This window comes from Leucoraja erinacea, chromosome 4, assembly GCF_028641065.1.
Source record: "Leucoraja erinacea ecotype New England chromosome 4, Leri_hhj_1, whole genome shotgun sequence".
NCBI lineage: Eukaryota > Metazoa > Chordata > Chondrichthyes > Rajiformes > Rajidae > Leucoraja > Leucoraja erinaceus.
In genome coordinates this window covers 55,970,650-55,994,697 of record NC_073380.1, presented here as the reverse complement: position 1 = coordinate 55,994,697, position 24,048 = coordinate 55,970,650, and the positions used below count along the sequence as shown (strand labels likewise).

Sequence of the window (24,048 nt, the reverse complement as noted above, 5' to 3'; positions counted from 1 at the left end):
CCCATGGAGCACGAAACTGAAAGTACTCCAGAATATTTGTTTTAAACTGCATGTTAATTGTTGCATTTACGTTCAACATCCCAAGAATTTCTAACAAATGCTTTAGTTTAACAGCAGGCATTATCTGTCTTAGTGACACCATCGCGATAATAAAATCTAATATTTTAGCAGTGTTACTGATTTATTTATCCTTTAAAAATTACTAATGCATGGTTCAAGGTTAAATTAATACTTCATATTTTGAGTCCCCAATCTATCATAGGTGAAAATCTGAATGTATTTAAGCCAAATAACTAAGAACTGCACAAGGCAAAGATATGTTAGTGGTTCTTAACTCCCAGCATTTACTGATTTGGCAATGGAAAAGATCTTTGACCTTAGTCGAAGGGGGTGGCACAGAGACGCAGCAGTATAGTTGCTGCCTTACAGCGCCAGGGACCGAAGTTCGATACCGACTATGGGTGCTGTCTGTACAGAGTTTGTACATTCTCCATGTGACCTTGTGGGTTTTCTACGGGTGCTCAGGTTTCCTCCCATATCCAAAGACGTACAGGTTTGTAGGTTAATTAACTTTAGGTAAAGTTGTAAATTGTCCCCAGTGTGTAGTGTTGTGCTAGTGTACGGGGTGATCTCTGGTCTGCTCGGACTTGGTGGACCGAAGGGCCTGTTTCCATGCTGTATCTCTAAAGTCTAGTCCTCTCTTCTTTGGACTACTTCTCATCTAATAGCTGATTAATGAGTTTAACCCAGTAATTAAACATTACAGCAGCATTTCTCGATTTGGCTGCATTCCTGACCACTGCTCCTCAGTCTCCTGTAATGTATCACCAAATATAATGATAGTAATAGTGAACAGTTCAAGAGAGTTTTATCCCATCCTCCTTTTTATACAAGATAAAAGATCAGCTGCACTTCAATTCAGTTTTTTCCCTTTATCATGGACCTGACGTTTAACAACATATTTATCAGAAAAGAACCTAGTCTGCATCAATGGTGCCAAAGTGGAGATGGTTGAAAGCTTCATGTTCTGAGGTGGAAATATCAGCAAGTTGAACCACATTGACAGTATTTCCAAGAATGTGCACCAACATCACTACTTCATCAGAGGGCTAAGGAAATTCGGCATGTCACCAACAACTCTTACTAATTTCTACAGATAGCATCCTATCGGGATGCATCACATCTTGTTATGGCAACTGCTCTGTCCAAGACTGTAAAAAATTGCAGAGTTGAAAACATAGCTCAGTGCATCAGACAGACCAGCCTCCCCCTCCTCGACTCCATCTACACCACGCTACAACATGATCTTGGGTTGCTCACACCCCGTCATTCCCTCTTCACCCTTTTCCTGTGGGGTAGAGGACGCATGGCATATGATGAAAGAATGGGTCGACTAGGCTTGTATTCACTGGAATTTAGAAGGATGAGATGGGATCTTATAGAAACATTAACAATTCTTAAAGGATTAGACCGGCTAGATGCAGGAAAAATGTTCCTGATGTTGGGGGGAGTCCAGAACCAGGTGGTCACAGTTCAAGAATAAGGGGTAGGCCATTTAGGACTGAGATGAGGAAAAACTACTTCCCCCAGAGAGTTGTGAATCTGTGGATTTCTCTGCCACAGAAAGCAGCGGAGGGCAATTCACTGGATGTTTTCAAGAGAGAGTTAGATTCAGCTCTCAGGGCTAAAGGAATCAAGGGATATTGGGGACAAAGCAGGAACTGGGTACTGATATTAGATAATCAGCCATGATCACATTGAATGGCGATGCTGGCTCAAAGGGCCGAATGGCCTACTCCTGCACCTATTTTCTATGTTTCTATGATAGGGAAGATATAAAAGATGGAAAGCATGTACCACCAAATTCAAAACAGCTTATTCCCCACTATGATCAGACTCATGAACCTCTCAAAATGCTAAGGATGTAGTCCCGATCTTCCAATCTACCTCGTTGCAGCCCTTGCACTTTTCTCTATGAGCACTTTGCCTGTAGTACTAAAGTGACACTAAATTGCATTTCATTTTTGTTAATGTTTATTAAAATTTGGTGAGTCTGCATTTGGAGTATCGTTTGAAGTTCCGGTCTGCCCATTACAGAAGCAGACGGAGATTTTGGAGAGAGTATAAAAGTGGTTTACCAGGATGCTGGGGGGGGGGGGGTGAAAAGGCACAGAACAAATCAGAGTTGGCACCGATGACCAAGAAAAGCTGGAGCCTATAAATGATATGGCTGCAGAAAGATTGCATAGCCTTTAAATTATATCAAGTAAACAGTTCCGGTGCTATTCTTTCGTCTGCTGAAAGAATTTTTCCATTTAACAGGTTTAAATTATTTGGGAGATTAAGATTTGCCAGGTTTTAACCAAAAATAAAATGGCCCAGAACTATAAACTGTAGATTGTAGAATTTAATTTAATAACTATAAATTATATTATTTACATGATATATAACATTTGATGTATTACATCTGTTTACATATTGAAAGATTTGCTAAATATTTGCTTTTATCTTTGTTGTGGGAAATGGAGGAGAGGGAAGATGCTTTCATCTGTTGAGATGATTTACGCTTAAAGTTTTGGATGTATATACAGTACCCTCCATAATGTTTGTGACAAAAGATCCATCATTTATTTATTTGCCTATGTACTCCACAATTTGAGATTTGTATTAGAAAAAAAATCACATGTGGTTAAAGTGCACATTGTCAGATTTTATTGAATGCATTTTTATACACTTTGGTTTCACCATGTAGAAATTACTGCTGTGTTTATACATAGTCCCCCCATTTCAGGGAACCATAATGTTTGGGACACAATGGCTTCACAGGCGTTTATAATTGCTCAGGTATGTTTAATTGCCTCCTTAATGCAGGTATGAGAGCTCTCAGCACCTGGTTTTTCCTCCAGTTTTTCAATCACCTTTGTAAATTGCTGTTTATCAACATGCGGACCAAAGTTGTGCCAATGAGAGTCAAAGATGCCATTATGAGACAGAGAAATATGAATAAAACTGTCAGAGACATCAGCCAAACCTTAGGCTTACCAAAATTAACTGTTTGGAACATCATTAAGAAGAAAGAGAGCACTGGTGAGCTTACTAATCGCAAAGGGACTGGCAGGCCAAGGAAGACCTCCTCAGCTGATGACAGAAAAAATCTCTCTATAATAAAGAAAAATCTCCTGTCCGACAGATCAGAAACAATCTTCAGGAGTCAGGTGTGGATTTGTCAATGACCACAGTCCACAGAAGACTTCATGAATAGAAATACAGAGGCTACACTGCAAGATGCAAACCACCGGTTAGCGGCAAAAATAGGATGGTCAGGTTACAGTTTGCCAAGAAGTACTTAAAAGAGCAACCACAGTTCTGGAAAAAGGTCTTGTGGACAGATGAGATGAAGATTAACTTATATCAGAGTGATGGCTAGAGCAAAGTATGGAGGAGAGAAGGAACTGCCTAAGACCCAAAGCATACCCTCATCTGTGAAACACGGTGGTGGTGGTGTTATGGCCTGGGCATGTATGGCTGCTGAAGGTACTGCCTCACTTATCTTCATTGATGATACAACTGCTGATGGCAGTAGCATAATGAACTCTGAAGTGTATAGACACATCCTATCTGCTCAAGTTCAAACACATGCCTCAAAACTCATTGGCTGGTGGTTCATTCTATGCTATCTTTGTAAAGAAACAATGTCGTTTTTCAAAGCTAAAAAATGGTCAATTCTTGAGTGGCCAAGTCAATCACCCAATCTGAACCCAATTAAGCATGCCTTTTAAATGCTGAAGAGAAAACTGAAGGGGACTAGCCCCCAAAACAAGCAGAAGCTAAAGATGGCTGCAATACAGGCCTGGCAGAGCATCAGCAGAGAAGACACCCAGCAACTGGTGATGTCCATGAATCGCAGACTTCAAGCAATCATTGCATGCAAAGGATATGCAACAAATACTAAACATGACTACTTTCATTTACATGACATTGCTGTGTCCCAAACATCATGGTGCCCTGAAATGGGGGGACTATGTATAAACACTGCTGTAATTTTCACATGGTGAAACCAAAATGTATAAAAAATGGCCTTTATTAAAACCTGACTACATGCACTTTAACCACATGTGATGTTTTCTAATACAAATCTCAAATTGTGGAGTACAGAGGAAAATAAATAAATGATGGGTCTTTGTCCCAAACATTATGAAGGGCACTATTGACGGATTTGGTTTAAGAAATATTTGATTCACACACTGCGTACCACTTAGATAATTTGAAATTTGACACAAGCTAAGTTCGTTTACTTTGAGGACGAGCAGTAAGTTAATTCTGGAATCATATATTCCAAGAAGGTTATGTCAATATGTACTAAGATGATAATAGTTTCCTTTTTGTAAGTTTGTTTAGACAGATTGTCATCTCTTGCAAGTTATTTTTTTATCTGTTTAAGTGTCTTACAGACATCCCAAGGTTATTTTTTCCCGAGTGCTAATAGGTTTGCACATGATAAAGAATAGGAATAATCAATGTTGAGATAACTGTTTCAATAATCCTTGCTACTAGGGCTGTTATTAAAAGTCCAATTTTGTTTATGTATGTTGTGGAATGAAATTGCTGCAGTGCAGACTAGGTCAAGGAACAAATGTCTAAGCAACCATCAGTTTCCCCGGTTAATGTTCAATTCCTAGATGTTTTTTTCAAAATAAGGGGGAGGTTTTGTGATCTAAACTGGCTTAGTTTAATTTAATTTAGTTTAGTTCACTTTATTATAGTTTAGTTTAGAGAGACAGTGCAGAAACAGGCCCTTTGGCCCACCGAGTCCGCGCCGACCAGCGATCCCAGCACACTAATGCTATCCGACACACACGAGGGACAATTTACAATTATACCAAACCAATTAACCTACAAATCTGTGCGTCTTTGGAGTGTGGAAGGACCCAGAGAAAACCCACATGGTCACAGGGAGACCCTACGAACTCCATACAGACAAGCCAGGGTGTCTGGCGCTGTAAAGCAGCAACTCTGGTGCTGGTTCCGTAAGGCAGCAACCGCTGAGCCACCGTGCCGCCCTTAATCTTTGTACAGATGCAAGAAATTGCAGATGCTGGATTCTTGAGCAAACACAAAGTGCTGGAGTAACCCAAGGGGTCAGGCAGCATGTGCAAGACGGAATGGATAGGCGGCATTTCACGTCACCTGTCTATTCCCTCCACAGATGCTGCCTGACTTGCCAAGTTACTCCACAATAATGTGCTTTGCTCTGTGCATGTGTGCAGATGATGATTACTCCTTTGGACTTAACATTTCTGGGATCTATTGGACATATGACACCTTGGCAAATCCCATATATGGTTAATTGGGCAGAATTTTACAAGATGCACAAATTTTACAAGGTCCACTTGAAGATTCTCTAACCATTAGAATCAGAGGTTAACTGGCTTGATAAATGTAAAAATTGTCCCTAGTGGGTGTAGGATAGTGTTAATGTGTGGGGATCGGTGGTCGGCGACGACCCGGTGGGCCGAAGGGTCTGTTTCCGTGCTGTATCTCTAAAACTAAAAAACTAAAACTAAATAGAGTGGTCAAGTTGTACAGCACAGAAACAGACCCTTTGACACTTTGGACACAAAAAGCTGGAGTAACTCAGCGGGACAGGCAGCATCTCGGAGAAGGAATGGGTGACGTTTCGGGTCAAGACCTTTCTTCAGACCCTTTTTTGTGTCTATCTTCAGTTTAAACCAGCTCTGCATTTCCTTCTTGCACCTTTGACACATTATATCCATGCTGACCATTTTCCTCCCCCTCCCCCATTGGCATCCAAAATACAGTTGTTTCTGCAATGGAGAAACAAAACACAGATTGGGTCATCACTTACAAAGCAAGTTGCAAGTGTATGGGAGGCACGGTGTCACAGCAGTAGTGTTGCTGCCTTACAACGCCAGAGACCCGAGTTCGATCCTGTCGATGGGTGCTGTCTGTACAGAGTTTGTGGCCAGCGTGTGTTTTCTCCAGGATTCCCACACTCCAAAGACATACAGGTCTGTAGGATAATTGGCTTGGTGTAATTGTAAATTGTCCCTGGTGTGTGTAGAATAGTGTGTGCGCGTAGGATAGCATAATTGTGCAGGGATCACTGATTCGCAGGGACTCGGTGGTCCAAAGGGCCTCTTTCTGTGCTTTGTCTCCAAACTAAACTAAGTAGGTTCAGTCTACAGGAGTGAGTGTGAGCTTCTTTCTGCCTTTCACGTGCATTTGCACTTTGACCTATTTATCTGTGGTCTCTTTACAACGAGGCCAAACACAAGCTTCAGGAACAACACCTCATCTTCAACTGTGCACATTGCAGACTTCCAAAATCAATAACAATTTCTCCAAATATAGTTGACTTGCTCTTTCTGCCTACAGCAGAGCTCGCAGTTTCTGCCAGTTCTCTATCTGTGATTTTGGCTCAGGTTTCTATTTCCACTGATATTGCCAGGTTTTGCTGTGTATGTCCCACAACTTTGCTATATCAGGGGAGAAGGCAGGAGAATGGGGGAACGAGAGAGAAAAATAGATCAGCCACAATTAAATGGTGGAGTCGACTCGATAGGCTGAATGGTCTTATTAACAACACATCACACAGATGAAGAACCTGATCCCAACTGCTGCATTAACTCATTAGTTCTCACCTTTTCAGAGGTGTTCCCTTTCTTCTATCCATCCTTTTTCCCCTTTCTCTGCTATTGAAAAATAATGTTCTCTCTTTTTCCCCATTTCGAACAAAAGGTCTCCAGCTTGAAACAGAACCTCTGTTTCTCTTTCGCAGCCAGGGCCATCATACAAAGCAACCTCTCATCTATTGACTCCAATTATACCTCACAATGCCTTGGCAAGGCCACCAACATAATCAAGGACGAGTCGCACCCTGGCCACTCCCTCTTCCCCCCTCTCCCAACAGGCTAAAGGTGTAGAAGTGTGAAAACGCACATCTCCAGATTCAAGGAAAAGTTTCTTCCCAGCTGTTATCAGGCAACTGAACCATCCTACCGCAACTGCTACCTCATTGGAGACCCTTAGTCTTATTCACAATATTTCCTTTATCACGTATCTGTACACTGTGGATGGCTCGATTGTAATCTTGTATTGTCTATCCACTGACTGGTCAGCACGCAACAAAAGCTTTTCATGGTATACGTAACCAAAAACTAAACTTAACTCAACGAATGCTAAAGACCCGTTGCATATTTCTAGCCGATCAGAATTGATAGGGCATCTGACTGACAGTGGATCTAATTTCTGAATGGAAGAAATACTAGAATACTAGACCAAGTGGGACCCATTGGGTCCTGTCCCCCAACGAGGGGGAGGCATGCGGCGGCACAGGGGAAGGCTGCTCCCCGAACGCCACTCACCCACAGGTCCCAATACCCACTACTCCTTGGAGAGAGAGGGAGCATAGTGAAGGAGGGGAGTGGTGGTAGAGAAGGAGGGGGAGGGGTATGGGAGAGAGCGGGAGGGGAGGTGGAGGGGGTAGAGTGAGGGGGTCGGGGATCATGCCAGCAACTCACTTGCCGCGACGCTCCAGGCACGGAGACACCGCATTGTGGCCGGGGGGGAGAAGTAGCTCGGGTGGCTGCGAGCGGCCGCCACCTCAGCTCCTTTTTTTTTTTTTTTTTAATAATATTTTTATTAGAAGTAAACATATTATAAAGTATAAAGTATAGTTACATATTATAGTAAAAAAAACTTTTCATATATCATCAGTCATACATTATTGAAATTTTCAATTGTCGATTACTTCTGCTTCTAATGTTTTTTTTATATAGAAAAAGAGAGAAAGAGAGAAAAAAGAGTTACAAATATCAAAAAGAAAAAAAAGGTGGAATGGATTACTTATAATACGTCATTGGAGATAGGTTTGTAGATTATAAAGTATGACTTTTCATCTAATCTTGAGCTCAAGTTTCAGTTGGGTTTTCGTGCTAGGCCAATCTATCCCGTCAGATAATTAATGAATGGAGCCCATATTTTATCAAAAAGTTCTTGTTTGTCCATTAAGACAAGTCTAATTCTTTCTAGATATAGGGTCTCCGACATTTCCACAATCCACATTTTAATTGTGGGGGTCGTAGGGCCTTTTTTTAATATTACATTTTTCCCGGTTATTATACTGTAGTCGAGGAAATTTCTTTGGCTTGTTGTGAGTGTTAAACTTTGCTCTGATATTCCAAGAATAACTAATTTTGAGTCTGGATCCAGTTTTGTATTAATAATTTCTGAAATTATTTCAAAAATATCAGTCCAGAAATGTTTAATTTTTATACAATTTGCAAACATATGTATTAAATTAACATCTAGATGTAGACATTTATCACAAATAGGATAGATTTGTGGGAATATTCTATTTAGTTTTAGAGTAGTGTAATCTATGTAAGACTTTAAATTGTATTAAAGCATGTCTGGCATTTAATGAACATTGATGTATATGTTGTAAACTTTCGTCCCACAAATCTTTCGTTATAGGATGACCTAATTCATTTTCCCGTGTGTGTCTATATGGTTCTGTCGGTGGTACCTCGTTGTTTAGGAGGGTGTTATAAATATAAGCTATTAATTTTGCAGTGTTAGGATGCTTGTTCAAACATTCATCAAGGATTTCTGGTTCCCTAGTCCTGCAGACTTATGTGTTAGATTTAACATAATCTCTAATTTGTAGATATCTGAAGAAATTATTTGAGCGCAGTCCATGATTCTGTTGTAACTCCTGAAATGAAAGAAAAGTGCCTTTCCCATAAAGATGTCCAATCTTTTTAATTCCATAATTTTTCCATTGTGTGAAACCCTTATCCAAAAAGGATGGTTTGAATAAGGGATTATTTTCAATGGGAAGGCATTGTGGTATATTATTCAATTTAAAAACTTTTTTTAATTGTTTCCAAATTCGTATTTCACTATGTATTATGGGGTTTTCCTTATAGGTTTTTTTGTGCAGTTTTGTGGTAGCAAATATGATCGGTTCAATTTCAAAAGGTAAACAGTCTTCCTTTTCCATCCTTAACCAATCTGGTTGTTGATCCATTTCTTCCAGCCAAAAATTCATGTTTTTAATATGGACGGCCCAAAAATAAAACAAGAAATTTGGCAAAGCCAAACCTCCATTTATCTTTGACTTACATAAATGTTTTTTACTTATTCAATGATTCTTATAATCCCAGATAAAACTTGTAACAATGGAGTTGACTTTTTTGAAAAAAGTTTTTGGGATATATATCGGGATTAATTGAAATAGGTACAATAGTTGCGGTAAGAAGATCATTTTTATAGCATTAATTCTACCAAGCATTGAAATGGGAAGTGTTTTCCAGTATTGAATAATATTCTTGTGTAGTTTATTCAGTAAGGGTGGAAAATTTAGTTTAAATAAAGAGGTATATGTCTTAGTTACATAGATTCTTAAGTTTTTAAATTTATCTTTAACTATTTTAAAAGGGGATTGTTGTAATGTATGTAGATTGAGTTTTGTTATTGGCATGATTTCACTTTTATTCCAATTAATTCTATATCCTGAGAACTGACCAAATTGAGTTATTAAATTTAATAGATTTGGAATACTAGTTTCTAACTTTGTAATATATATTAGTACATCATCTGCATATAAGGAAATTTTATTCCTTGTTTCTCTAGTGTTATATCCGTATATTCCTGTATGGGTTCTAACGCTTTCTGCTAAGGGTTCGATTGCAAGAGCAAATAATAGTGGGGATAGTGAACATCCTTGTCTACAACCTCTAGAGAGGTTAAATTTAGTTGATAACATTTGGTTTGTTAATATTCTAGCTGTTGGATTAGAGTATAACAATTTAACCCATGTACAGTAATTCACTCCCAATTGAAATTTTTCCATCACCGAAGCCCCCCCCACTCACCTCTGGCAATGCTCTCCGTCTGAAAACCTCTCTCCTGCCGCTCGCTGGCCTCACTCATGTCAGCCGCTTCCCGCAAATCCTTAAATTCCAACAGCACGATCAAGAGACCAATTGAGTTTACTCAGCTGCCGGAATTTAAGGATTTGCGGGAAGCGGCTGACACGAGCGTAGCCGGTGAGCGGCAGGTGAGAGATGTTCAGACGGAGAGCAGCTCGAAGAAATGTTAATGTGGTGTAGCCATAACTTAGTTCAGTTTAGTTTATATGCACATGTACCAAGGTACAGTAAAAGGCTTTTGTTGCTTGCTATCCAGTAGTTAGAAAGACTATACATGATTACATTTGTGCCAAACACAGTGGACAGATACATGATAAAGGGAAAAACATTTAGTGCAAGAGTAAGTCAAGTAAAGTCCAATTAAAGACAGTCTGAGGGTCTTCAATGACATAGATGATAGCTTAACACTGCTCTCCAGTTGTTGATAGGATAGTTCAGTTGTCTGATAACAGCTGCGTAGGAACAGTCCCTGAATCTGGAGGTTTGTGTTTTCTTAACATAACTTAACTTACCCAAGCTATAGAAAAATCAAAAAGTTAAAAACGGCAGAAAAGGCCGTCGATTCGGAAAACCTGAAATAGATCGAGGAAAATTGCAGACAAGATTTTTTTTGCAAAATTGCAGAAATGTCAAGTCGCACACTTAGAGGGAGAAAGATTAACATTTCAGGTTGATGTGCTCACATTGAATTTCTTCCCATTGCTCTCTCCACAGATGCTGCATTACCCACCTGTATTGCCTGTATTCTCCACTTTTATTGCTTTAAAGTAACACCTCACTGATAGAAAAAATATGCATATGCAAAAAATGAAAACACGCAGTACCCAGCTGCAAAGTAAAAGTTCTAAACATTCCCAAAATTGGCTTAAATTTGCAAAGTTATCTTTAAGTCATGGCAGCTGAGAAATGTTAAATATATTTAGCATGTTAACATTTGAAGGATTATGGAGTGGGGAAGGAGGGGAAGGCAGGGTGCACATGGAGAAACAGTTCCTTTCAAAGGCTCAGCAGCAATCCATTTATTTAAACCAACATAAATTAGTTAATGTATTATCTATATGATTTCAAATGAACACAACTTTTTGATATAATGTAATAAAACGGAACTGGAGGTGCTGGTTTATACAATAAAATATAAAAGAGAAAATATAAAATACTGGAGTGAGGACAGAGATAAGGAGGAATTACTTTAGTCAGAGGGTGGTGAATCTGTGGAATTAATTGCCACGGATGGCTGTGGAAGTCAAATCATTGGGTATTTTAAGCGGAGATTGACAGATTCTTGATTAGTAAGGGTGTAAAAGGTTTACCTGAGAAGGCAGGAAATGGGTTTGTGAGGGAAAGATAGATCAGCCATGGCTGAATGGCAGCGTAAACTCGATGGGCCAAATAGCCTAATTCTGCACCTATGACCTTTGAATTTATATGTCAGCGGATCAGGCAGTATCACTGGAGAAAATGGATAGGTGAAGCTTTGGGTCGGAACCCCTTCTGCAGTAGAAGATGCAGCCTGTACACCTTTTCTGATATCATGTTCATTAATATGAGAAAAGAGTTGTATTAATTGAGGTAAAATTTGGTTACTGAATGGGTACAGAAATTATCATAAAAGGGCAAAGTGCTGGAGAGTATTTCAGAGGGTTAGGCACATCTCCGGAGAACATGGATAAGTGACGCTTGGACCAGAAGAAGGGTTCAGACGGAAGAAGGGTGCCGACCTGAAAAGTCACCTATCTATGTTCTCCAGTGATGCTGTTGATACAATACAATACAATACAATACAGTTTATTGTCATTTGAACCTCAAATGAAGTTCAAACAAAATTTGGTTTCTGCAGTCATACAACAAGAAAAGAACCAAGACACACACCAACACAATTTACACAAACATCCATCACAGTGAATCTCCTCCTCACTGTGATGGAAGGCAAAGTCTTGTCTCTCCCCTGCCCTCCATTCTTCTCCCGATGTCAAAGTCAAAGCCCCCGGCGGGCGATGGCAAATCCTGCGGCCATTAAGGCCGCGCCAGGCAATGCAAGGCCAAGCTCCGGGTCTTAACGTTGGAGCCCACGGCGGGCGCTTGCAAGTCCCGCGCCGGGTGATGTAAGGCACCGCTCTGGGTCTTGATGTTGGAGCCCTAGGCGGGCGCAAGCAAGTCCCGCTCCGGGCGATGTAAGACCCTGCTCCGGATCTTGATGTTGGAGCCCCAGGCGGGCGCTAGCAAGACCCGCGGCCGTTAAAGCCGCGCCGGGCGATGTAAGGCCATGCTCCAGGTCATTTTCAACCCCACAATTCGGGCGGGAGAAGTCGCCGTTGCGGGAGCTCTGAAAAGCGGTCTCCCACCAGGGACCCACGAGCTCCCGATGTCACCGTCCACCGGACCTGCGGCTGGAGCCTCCGAGCTCCAGTTGGGTCGCAGCCGGGCGCCACCACAGCTCCTCCCGTTCTGAACTCGGCCAGCTCCACGATGGTAGGTCCACAGGCTCCGCGACTGGAGCCTCCAGGTCATTCCGGTAGGAGGCCGTTCCATGGTGCTGGGTCCCAACGACAACGGAGACCCGACAGGGAAAAGGTGGGTCCCCCGTACAGGGAAGAGATTTAAAAGTTTCCCCCAACACCCCCACATACACAGTTAAAAACAATTTTAAAAAACACTACAAACTATACACTCCACGGGACAAAAAAAAAAAAAAAGACAGATGGACTGCAGAGGCAGCTGCAACTTCGGTCGCTCCGTCCACTAGGACCCGCTCGCATCTGGGTTGGACCCGCTGAGTTACACCAGCCCATGTCATTTTGTACTTGGTATCTTCTTTTTTGGTAAACCAACATCTACAGTTCCATACGTTTCCATGCTGCTAATATACTGCAATAATTCGCCACGGCCACCGCTCCAGGCCTGCGCCCCGGCTTCCGGCCAACGCGGCTGGACAGGCAGAGCTGAGCTGGAGCCAGCACCTCCCTGCCGGCTGCAGGTCTGGGACAGCCAGCCCAGGGCCACCTTGGGACGGGGACACCTCAGCAGCAACTCATCAGTGCCCGCAGCGCCGGAGGCCCTGATCCGGGCTCGACCCCGACCATGGACGAAACGCAGGCCTGCAAACAACGCAGCACCACAGCTGCCGAGAATGTTTATAGCGAGTGACCTGTGACCTGGGCATGCGCATTCGGAATGCCAAACTCGCCTATGCAATTATGGAATAGTTTCAATTTCCCCAAAACAAAAATAAAATTATTCAATCCTGTTGCAGGGTCTCAACACCAAATGCCAGTAATTCTTCTCCCCATAACAGGAACAGCTTGACCCATCCACTGAGTTCGAGCATCTGCAGTCGCTTGTGTCTCCAAAACAAAAGTTTATGCCTTTTTTTAAATAGATATTATTTCTGAGGCAAGTAAGATAGATTTAATTAGAAACTAGAACTTTTACTTTACTCATAACTAACGAGTAAATTCACCATAATACATTTAGTCAATAGAAAACTTCAAATTATATGTTTATGAATATTATTGTCGCAAAGTTGCTCTTGTATCCATTAAGTGATACATATAGTTTTTAAGAAGGAACTGCAGATGCTGGAGAATCGAAGGTACACAAAAAAAGCTGGAGAAACTTTCAAAAAAGTCTGAAGAAGGGTTTCGGCCTGAAACGTTGCCCATTTCCTTCGCTCCATAGATGCTGCTGCACCCGCTGAGTTTCTCCAGCTTTTTTGTGTACCAAGTGATACATATACATCATTAGTTAATGTAACAAATTAGATGCAGTAAAAAGATCAATTCTTCTGAAATTCTTAGCACTTTAAATTCTGTAGTAGCACATTTAATTGCATCTGAGGGTGCAACAGTTATTACTGATACTTAACGAAAATTACGCATCAAGGAACCATTCAATTTAGGAAGCAATGAATAAGTGTGCTGATCAAAAGCCCACTTCTCAGGTTTGCAATTTAATCACTATTTAAGGTTCCGTACTTGTAATTTAAAGATATAATCTCATCTGACTCTTGTGGGCAGGTTTAGGTGAAAGAGGGGGCAACAGGTCAAGGACCAGAAGACTATAAAAATACTTTTGTTTGTGTAGTTCAAGGGGAGTGAAGCAAACATCAAAGAGAAAATAAAGCAATACCTTTGCCAGCACTGCACTCCATTGTGTACAGGTAATCCATGTAGAAAGCCCCAAAACGCTGCACACCAGCTATCTCTGTGTATGTCTCCTGACAACAAAGTAAGACAAATAAAACTTAAGTTCCAAAAGGATGGAATTCAAAGATTACAACACTATACATGAATGGTTATTTATATTTGCATAGCCATTACACAAAGACTTATCAGGGAAAGAGTATAGAGGTTATCTTAAGCATCCTCCAATTCAAGTAACTTGACATAATACAGGTTTTGCACAAGAGACCTACACAATTTGGGTTATTACTTGACCAGTTAATATATAATTTTAGTCACATCAAGAGTCAGTGAAGTCTAAGTAAATTGGGTTCCAAATGTAGCATGCAAGTCAGTGATACTATTGCTATTTGTTAAAGCCTGGCATCTGTATTCAAGAAAACAATACAAATTCTGTCTTTAAAAATCACTACAAAAATCCCCAAACATGAATATGAATTGTGGTCTATGTTCTAATCAGCAAAATTGTGCTTGCAGCACTGCAAAATAAGTCTTTTTCAATTAAATCACAATTATAACTGATAGTTTATAATAAAATTCATTCTCTTCTTTCTCTCTCTTTTATATTTTCCACCACACCCAGGTAAAATTCACTTTTAATTTTACAATACGGATTATGGAAGAGAATATCCGTGGCTCAGATATTTTCGAATTATATTTGAAGATTGGGTACACACTCTACTGCCGTCCAGATTACTGAGCTAAACATCTGTGGCAGGTGAGTTACTGGAGATGATTCTGAAAGATAAGATATACAGTGCCCTCCATAATGTTTGGGACAAAGACCCATCATTTATTTACTTGCCTCTGTACTCCACAATTTGAGTTTTCTAATAGAAAAATCACATGTGGTTAAAGTGCATATTGTCAGATTTTATTTAAGGGGATTTTAAAACATTTTGGTTTCATGTAGAATGTAGAAATTACAGCTGTGTTTATACATAGTCCCCCCCCCCCCATTTCAGGGCACCATAATGTTTGGGACACATGGCTTTACAGGCGTTTGTAATTGTTCAGGTGTGTTTAATTGTCTCCTTAATGCAGGTATAAGAGAGCTCTCAGCACCTTGTCTGTCCTCCAGTCTTTCTATCACCTTTGGAAACTTTTATTGCTGTTTATGAACACGAGGACTAAAGTTGTGCCAATGAAAGTCAAAGAAGCCATTATGAGTAAGAAATAAGAATAAAACTGTTGGAGACATCAGCTTACCAAAATCAACTGTTTGGAATATCATTAAGAAGAAAGAGAGCGCTGGTGAGCTTACTAACCACAAAGGGACTGGCAGGCCAAGGAAGTCCTCCACAGCTGATGACAGTAGAATTCTCTCTCTAATAAAGGAAAAACCCCAAACACCTGTCCGACAGATCAGAAACACTCTTGAGGAGTCAGGTGTGGATTTGCCAATAACCACTGTCTGCAGAAGACTTCATGAACAGAAATACAGAGGCTACACTGCAAGATGCAAACCACTGGTTAGCCGCAAAAATAGGATGGCCGGGTAACAGTTTGCCAAGATGTACTTACAAGAGCGACCACAGTTCTGGAAAAAGGTCTTGCGGACAGATGAGACGAAGATTAACTTATATCAGAGAAGCAAAGTATGGAGGAGAGAAGGAACTGCCCAAGATCCAAAGTATACCACCTCATCTGTGAAACACGGTGGTTGGGGTGTTATGACCTGGCAATGAATGGCTGCTGAAGGTACTGGCTCAGTTATCTTCATTGATGATACAACTGCTGATGGTAACGGCATACTGAATTCTTCTTCCTCTTCGTCGTGCGTTGGCGTGCACAGCCAAAAGTTGTAGGACAACTTGATACTGAATTCTGAAGTGTATAGACACATCTTATCTGTTCCAAGTTCAAACAAATGCCTCAAAACTCATTGGCCGGCGGTTCATTCGACAGCAAGACAAGTATCCCAAACATACAGGTGAAGCACAAAGGAGTTTTTCAAATCTAAACAAGGTAAATTCTTGAGTGGCCAAGTCAATCACCCGATCTGAACCTAATTGAGCATGTCTTTTATCTGTGATTTTTTTTCTATTACTAATCTCAAATTGTGAAGCAAATAAATAAATGATGGGTCTTTATCCCAAACATTATAGAGAGCACTGTATGTGCATTTGGATCGACAAGGATTAAGTAGGGATAGTCAGCATGGTTACCCATTGTTCCCGCCATCTCAGCCCAGCTTCTCCGTAATTTAAAATTAATTTGTTTTCTCACTTCTCCAGTTCTCAAGAGTCAAGAATATTTTGTTGTCATATGTACCAAAATGGAACAATGATCTCATTAAATATTTTCGACTTGAAACATATGCAGCAGTGGAGTTGCAGCCTTATAGCGCCAGAGACCTATGATGAATCCTGATTATGGCTGCCTAGTTTTACGTTAGAGATAAAACATAAAAACAGGCCCTTTGGTCCACTGAGTCCCCATAAACTAACACAATCCTACACACTGGGGACAATTTACAATTTTTACCGAAGCCAAGTAACCTACAAACCTGTATGTCTTTGGAATGTGGGAAGAAACTGGAGCACAAACTCTGTACAGACAATATCTGTAGTCAGGATTAAATTATCAGGATATTATGTAAAAGAATATGTGTGTTATGATTGTGTTAATAATTTGTTTGGTTGTTTTGTTGTTTGTCTTTTGCACAAAAGTCCGCGAGCATTGCCACTTTCATTTCACTGCATCTCGTATGTGCATGTGACAAATAAACTTGACTTGACTTGACCCAGCTCTGGCGCTGTGAGGCAACAACTCTACCGCTGTACCATTGTGTTTTCTGTGCCAAGTTTGTATGTTCTCACTGTGACCGCGTGGGTTTTCTCCGAGTGTTCCAGTTCCACATTCCAAAGACATGCAGGTTTATTGGTTAATTTCCTTCTGTAAATTGCCCCTAGTGCATTGGATAGAACTAGTGTATGGGTGATCACTGGCACACTGACATGGTGGGCCGAAGGGCCTGTTTCCACACTGCCACACTGTATCGCTAAACTACACTAAAGCTGCTCTATTCATCATTGCTGGTTGGCATGCTGAGCATTGTTTATGTCTTCCCCTGAATCTCTTGTTGTTCAGAAGATTATGCCTCTGACATTTCCTCCATATATTTCCTTCAGCAACTAGGATGCAGCCAATCAGGACAAAAATATTTATCCACTTTAAATGCAGTTTGTAGTCCCAGTACCTCCTTTTGCCCCTTATCAAAAGCGAGTTTGAGTAACTGTGAAGAGGACTGTTAGTAATTTCAAACAAGACAATGAAAGAAATCTGATACAAAGAAGTAGCAAAGATAGGAGAGAAGGAATGGGTGACATTTTGGGTTGAGACCCTTCTTCAGACCTTCCTACAGAGAAATAGCAGGCATATTAGGAGAAAGATTGGGCAAATAATGTGGATACAAAATGGTTAAAAGGCAGAGGGATAGGATTTTAATTATTAAAATGAGGACAGAACTAAGATCCAGTTTTGGACAAATTCCTGTGAACGAATGTCAAAGTCATGCAAGGGACACAGAAGAAATTAATTAAAACAAACCTAAAAACCGTTTCTGTTCTTTGTCACTCAGAGTCATTAATATTTAAGCCATCTTTCATTGCAGCAATATCAGCATTAAAAATAATCAATTTTGTTAAGTAAATAGGTAAAAACTCTTTCCAATTTATGTCAGTAAGTACAGGAAAAATGCTAACAAAGGGAAAAAAATGTTTTTAAATTTTTGCACTTATCTGGAATAGAGTAAGACAGTATGAATGAATGTGTAAAGTGAATGGAAATATTTAAAGATTTTTTATCTGGAATAGATCCAGACAATCTGAATTAATGTAGAAAGTGAATGGAAATATTTAAAGATCTATCATAAAAGGAAGATGCACATGGATATGCAGGGAATGGAAGGATATGGATTACATGCAGGCAGATAAAAGTTGGTCTTGGCATCATGTTTGGCGCTGACATTGTGAACTGAAAGGCCTTTTCCTGTACTGTACTATTCTATGTTCTATATTCTATAAAATGTAGACATTATTTATGATAAAATTATAATACTGCATTCCGGGTGATAGTTAACTTTTAAAGTAAATGTTTATTTTGTAATTCGCAGCCTATGTTAAAAATATTCAAATTCCCAATTTGGTGTCTCATCGAACATGGCTGCATTTTACATATGTATATGATAGCCATGTGTTACAATGAAACCTCAAAATACTCAAGACTCTCAAGTAGCAACTGCAGATAGAGTCAACATTTAGACTGAACCTAATTCTGAGAAAGCACAACGACCAAACAAGTTGATGGAGAACGAAGGAACTGCAGTGCTGGTTTACAATAAAAAGACATAAAGGGCTGTAGAAACCCAATGGATCAGGTAGCATCTTGGAAGAACATGGATAGGTGAAAGTTCGGGTCAGGACCCTTCTTCAGACTGATTGTGGTGGGGGATGGGGGGGGGATCTGGAAGCGAAGAAGAGGCAGTGCAAAACATGACAAGTGAAAAGTGGCTGTTAATTCTGTGTTAGAAGAACATTGCAGGTCTGCTGAGGATTTCCAACAATTTCACAATTGTAACATCTGTCAGATTGATGGCATCACAAACGCCTGTTTGTCTTCATCTCTTCAGCATGAGATGAGGACTTTAGTCACTCTGCTGTTGGAAGAATGTAATTAAACTGGAAAGAGTGCAGAGAAAATCTAGAATACTTATTATACTTCTTATATGCTCATGATTGTGCAGCCAAATACCAATCCAACTCAATTTTTAAGTTTGCAGATGACGCTACCATAGTGGGTGGATATCAAATAGTGATAAGCCAGAGGGCGACTACAGTGGTGCAGCGAAAGTTGCTGCCTTACAGTGCCAGAGACCCAGGTACGATCCTAACTATGGATGCTTGCCTTACGGAGTTTGTTCGTTCTCCCCATGATCTGCTTGGGATTTCTCCAGAATCTCTAGTTTCCTCCCACAATCCAAAGATATAGAGGTTTGTAGGTTAATTGGCTTGGTATAATTGTAAAATTGTCCATCGTAAGTGTAGGATAGTGTTAGTGTGCGGGATTGCTAGTCGGCGTGGACCCTGTGGGCTAAAGGGCCTGTTTCTGCGCTGTATCTCCAAACTAATCTAACCTAAAAGTACAGGTAGGAGATTGAGAACCTCGTAACCTAGTGCCAAGACAGCAACCTCTCCCTCAATGTCAGCAGGACAAAGGAGTATGTGACTGACTTCAGGAAGCGAAGGCTCCGAAGTGTAGACCTTCAAATTCTTCGGAATAAATATCACCAGTAATTTGGCCTGGACCAGCCACAAAGCTATGGCCAAGAAAGCACACCAATGCTTCTGCTTCACTCAGCAGGCCAAGGAAGTTCAGCATGTACCCAACAACCTTCACCAACTTCTTCAGACAAGTAATAGCATGCATTTTATTGGGATGGATCACAGCATGGTTTGGGAACAGCTCCATCCAAGACCACAAGAAGTTGCAGAGAGTTGAGGACATAGCCCAGAACATTACGTAAACCAACCCCCCTTCCATTGACACCATCTGCACTTCACGCTGCCTCGGCAAGGCCACCAGAATAATCATGGACCTGTCTCACCCAGTCACTCCCTCATCTCCCATTAGGCAAGAGGTACAGAAGTTTGAAAACTAATACCTCCAGATTCAGGGATAGTGACTTTCTGGCTATTGTCAGGCAACTGAACCAGTGAGGTCCTGACCTCCCATCTACCTCAATGGAGACCTTTGAACTACCTTTATAGAGGTGTATAAAATCATGGGGGGCACTGATAGGGTGAATGCAGTGTATTTTTCACAGAGTAGGAGAATCAAGAACCAAAGGATACAGTGTGTAGGCAGGAACTGTAGATGTTAGTTTACACCAATGATAGACACAAAGTGCTCGAGTAACTCAGCGGGTCAGGCACCATCTCTGGAAAAAAGACCTATTGCTTTTCTCCCGAAATGCTGCCTGGCCCGCTGAGTTACTCCAGCACTTTGTGTCTACCAAATGGCATAGGTTTAAGGAGAGAGGGCCAAGATTGAATAGGAAACTGAGGGGAAACTTTTTCACTGAGGTTGGTGGATATATGGAATGACCCACAAGAGGAGGGATTTGAGGAAAGTACTAGAACATCATTTAAAATATACTTTTACAGGTACATGGATAAGAAAGGTTTAGAGGGATATGGGCCAAATGCAGCCAAATGGGACTAGCTTAGATGGGGCATTTTGGTTGGCATGGATGTGCTTGGCCAAAGGGCCAACTTCCGTGCTGTATGACTCTATGACTTGTTTGAGATGAAAATATTTCAAACACTGCACCCAGATGCTGGAATAGAATGTGACATTCATTTTCAACACATTTCTGCATCTTGTATCCTGATTAAGCACTACATTCCAAGCTTTTATGCAAAGGATTACAGCCAGCCACAACAATGGAAACATGGGCAGAGTTCCAATGACTTTTACAATCCTGGCTCTGATATTAATGGTAAGTCAGTGAAGAATGAAAATCATATTTGATAATAAAAATGAAATAATATTTTAAAGCAGCTCAAATAATAAACATAAAACCCAGATTGAACAGACTGATAGTCTTTTCTCCAGCTAAAGTAAGAACAAGAGATAATCTGACAGAAATCTTTCAGATTCAAAGAGTTGACGGGTGGGGTAGACTGGACTGGAGGGGGGGGGGGGGGGGGGGGAGATATTTCCTCATAGTGGAACCAACATTACAAGCCAGAAAGATAATCACTAATAGCGTAATAGCAAATTCAGAAGGGACATCCTTTCCCAGATGGCAACTACAATATGGAACCCATTACCACCAGAGGCAGTTGAAGTGAATAGCGTAGATGCACATATGAGAAGATGGATAAGTATACCCGCAGCTGCATTTTAACTCAAACAATAGCAATGTTTCTCTGAAATACATCCCGAACAGTGTGGGGTCTGGCAACACATCTACAATGGATTAGGAAAAATGTGTTATCTCAAAAGAGCTGGACTGAGGGGAAACGCCTTCCTACACCCTCTAGCGATAAATTTTGAACAGACTCACCCGAGTTCAAGATGCAGATACTGGCTACAGCAGGAGAAGGCAGGAAAATGGGGTTGAGAGGGAAAAGATTAGCCATGAGGCAAATGTTGTGCCTATATTTAAGAAAAGCTGCAGGGAAAAGCCTGGGAACTACGGGCTAGTGGGTCTAATATCTGTGGTCAGGAAGTTACTGGAGAGTATTCCGAGGGATAAGAGACACATGCATTTAGATTGACACAGACTGATTGGGGACAGTCAGCACGGTATTGTACATGGGAGATCATGTCTCACAAATCTGATTGAGTTTTTTGAAGATGTGACCAAAAAGGTTGATGAAGGCAGAGCTGTAGATGTATATATGGATTTCAGCAGGGCATTTAACAAGGTTCCACATGGTTGAATGCTCTGGAAGATTAGATCATGGGATACAAGGAGAGATAGCTTACTGGATTGAAAATTGGCCATGGAAGGAAGCTGAGAGTGATGGTGGAAGGATGCTTTTTGGACTGGTGGCCTGTGACTAGTGGTATGTCTCAGGGTTCGGTGCTGAGCCCATTGCTGTTTGTCATCTATATCAATGATCTGAATATACAAGGCAAGATTAGCAAGTTTGCAGATTACACTAACGGGAGTTGTATTGTAGAGAATGAAGATGGTTGCCTGAGGAGGTATTTGAAGCAGGAATTATCATAAAGTTGGACAGGTATGTGGATAGGATGGGTTTAGAGGGACGTAGGCCAAGCACGGCCAGATGGGACTAGTGCAGATGGGGCATGTTGGTCAGCGTGGGCAAGTTGGGCCAGATGGTCTGTTTCCACATTGTACTGTACGACTATGTTTCGAATGGCAGAGCAGTTTTCATGGGCCAAATGGCTTAATTCTGTCCCCAGGCCCTTATGGTCTTATAGTCAATGACAATAAACCCAAGTTTCTTGCATTTTGCTTCCATCACTAAAATGTCAACTGATTGCAAATAACACAAAATGGGAAGTAGGAGCATCTACTTCATTGAAGACAAATAAATTGAATCTTGAATCTTGAACCATGGCTGATCCTATCCAACATTGCACCAGCCTGACACCCACAAGCCCACAATTCTTCAACCTGAATGGGTCCAGTAACTGAGTGCACACCCGTCTCTGTGGAGGCAAATTCCTAAGACTCACAGCCCTCTGGCACAGGAAATTTCTTAGCTGTCTTAAGATTTGTAAAAATAGCATTGGCTCTGAAATTACCTTCATAAATGTATCTGCCTATATCTCTTTCCTCTTTATGGCGCTCCTTCAACTTACCTCTTTGACTAGGCTTTGGATTTGCAATAATACTTCCTTGGTGGCTTTAAAATATTGTTGGTATAAAACTTGAAACATTTTACCATGTTAAAGATGTAGAAATAGAAATGTACCACTGATGGACCACTATTAGAATGGGATATTGGGACTGACTGGACAGCTATCCAAAATATTGGAGGATACTTTTAAGGCAGAGATCGACTTGATTCTTATTAGTAAGGGTGTCCGGGGTTATGGGGAGAAGGCAGGAGAATTGTGTTGAGAGGGAAAATTACATCAGCAATCAATAGGAAAATAGATTGAATAGTGGAGTATGCTTGATGGGCCCAATGGCCTAATTCTGCTCCGAGAATTTACAAAATTAAGATGAGATCATCCAATCATCACCTGAGACTGGACCTGGATCTTTGGGACCCACCCATTTGCCAAGCCTGAAGCAATAGATGCCTCAATGAGTGGTCCAGGACAATGTTGTGCCTGTTGGTGCTTCTGAGCCTTAGTCCAGGTTCATGCTCTGATCTTGACACCAGCGTACTGTGCTGGTGAGCACCGTTCGGGCCCCCTAAAATAAGTATGTTACTGGACTTATCAGGATTGTCTCTGTGCAACAATGGATAAAGAAACGAGTGTAATGTATTCATGCATATTCATGTATATGTTAATGAGTTGGTGTTCAATATAAGTAGGGAATGTTGGGTAATAAATCTCTCTCTCGTGATTCAGGCAACCAGTGTGTAAATAGTTATTCACGCTGCCATCTGGAATATAACAAAATTAGCGACCAGGATGGTGTAGAGTTTGTGAACTCATCCTTTAAAAACAGTGCAGGACTGTTTTGCAACATGCTGAGAGGTTGTGATTGAAACAAATAAGGCCGTTTGCAAACGCATGAAAGCGATTCTGCTCACGGAGATCGGTCCTGAGCTGTATGGCACACTCGTGAATCTCTTTACACACATAAAGGCAAAAGACATGCCATTCAATGACATTATGAAGAAGTTGGAGGAGCACTTCAACCCAAAGCCTCTGGAAATTGCAGAAAGCTATAAATTCAACACTAGAAACCAGGAGAAGAATGAGGCAAGCAATGAGTATATAGCGATGTCTTGAAAAAATTAACTTTGCACTGTAACTTTGATACCTTTCTTTGTTTGTTTGACATATTTGTTTGTGGTCTAGTGGTTGAACGAATTCAGTCCAAACTCATGAACACTCTGGATCTTACATTCGAGAAAGCATGCAAGATTGCTACCACAATGGAGATGGCATCAAAGAATGCTCACGAGTTACGTCCACCACGGACTGCATTGGCCGTTTGCAGCCACTAGGCAGTGCCAATGGCCAAACCAAGAGGCGCTAAACCAAAACCAAATTATGGCGGGAGCCGAGTTTAGCCAGTTGTTATCGTTGCAACGGTAATCACTCATCCCAATTTTGTCAGTTCAAGTGTTATAACTGCCATAAGAAAGGCCATATCGGCTCAACATGTCGGGCCAACCTTAAAACAGGAAACCAATAAGGGCTAGTATTCATACACAACCTGCAGGAAACAAGTGACAACACCAGAAAGG

General features: G+C 41.0%; 1 protein-coding gene across 6 annotated transcripts in view; it reads right to left on the bottom strand.

Moving 5' to 3' along the window:
* Nucleotides 1–24,048, bottom strand: part of LOC129696443 (intermembrane lipid transfer protein VPS13B-like) — an 811,841-nt gene that overhangs the window by 642,521 nt on the left and 145,272 nt on the right. For all 6 annotated transcript variants that reach the window (XM_055634334.1, XM_055634333.1, XM_055634338.1 and 3 more), the window contains exon 12: nt 14,082–14,169. In XM_055634334.1, the coding sequence (XP_055490309.1) occupies nt 14,082–14,169 (88 nt within the window). The remainder of the gene's footprint in view (nt 1–14,081; nt 14,170–24,048) is intronic.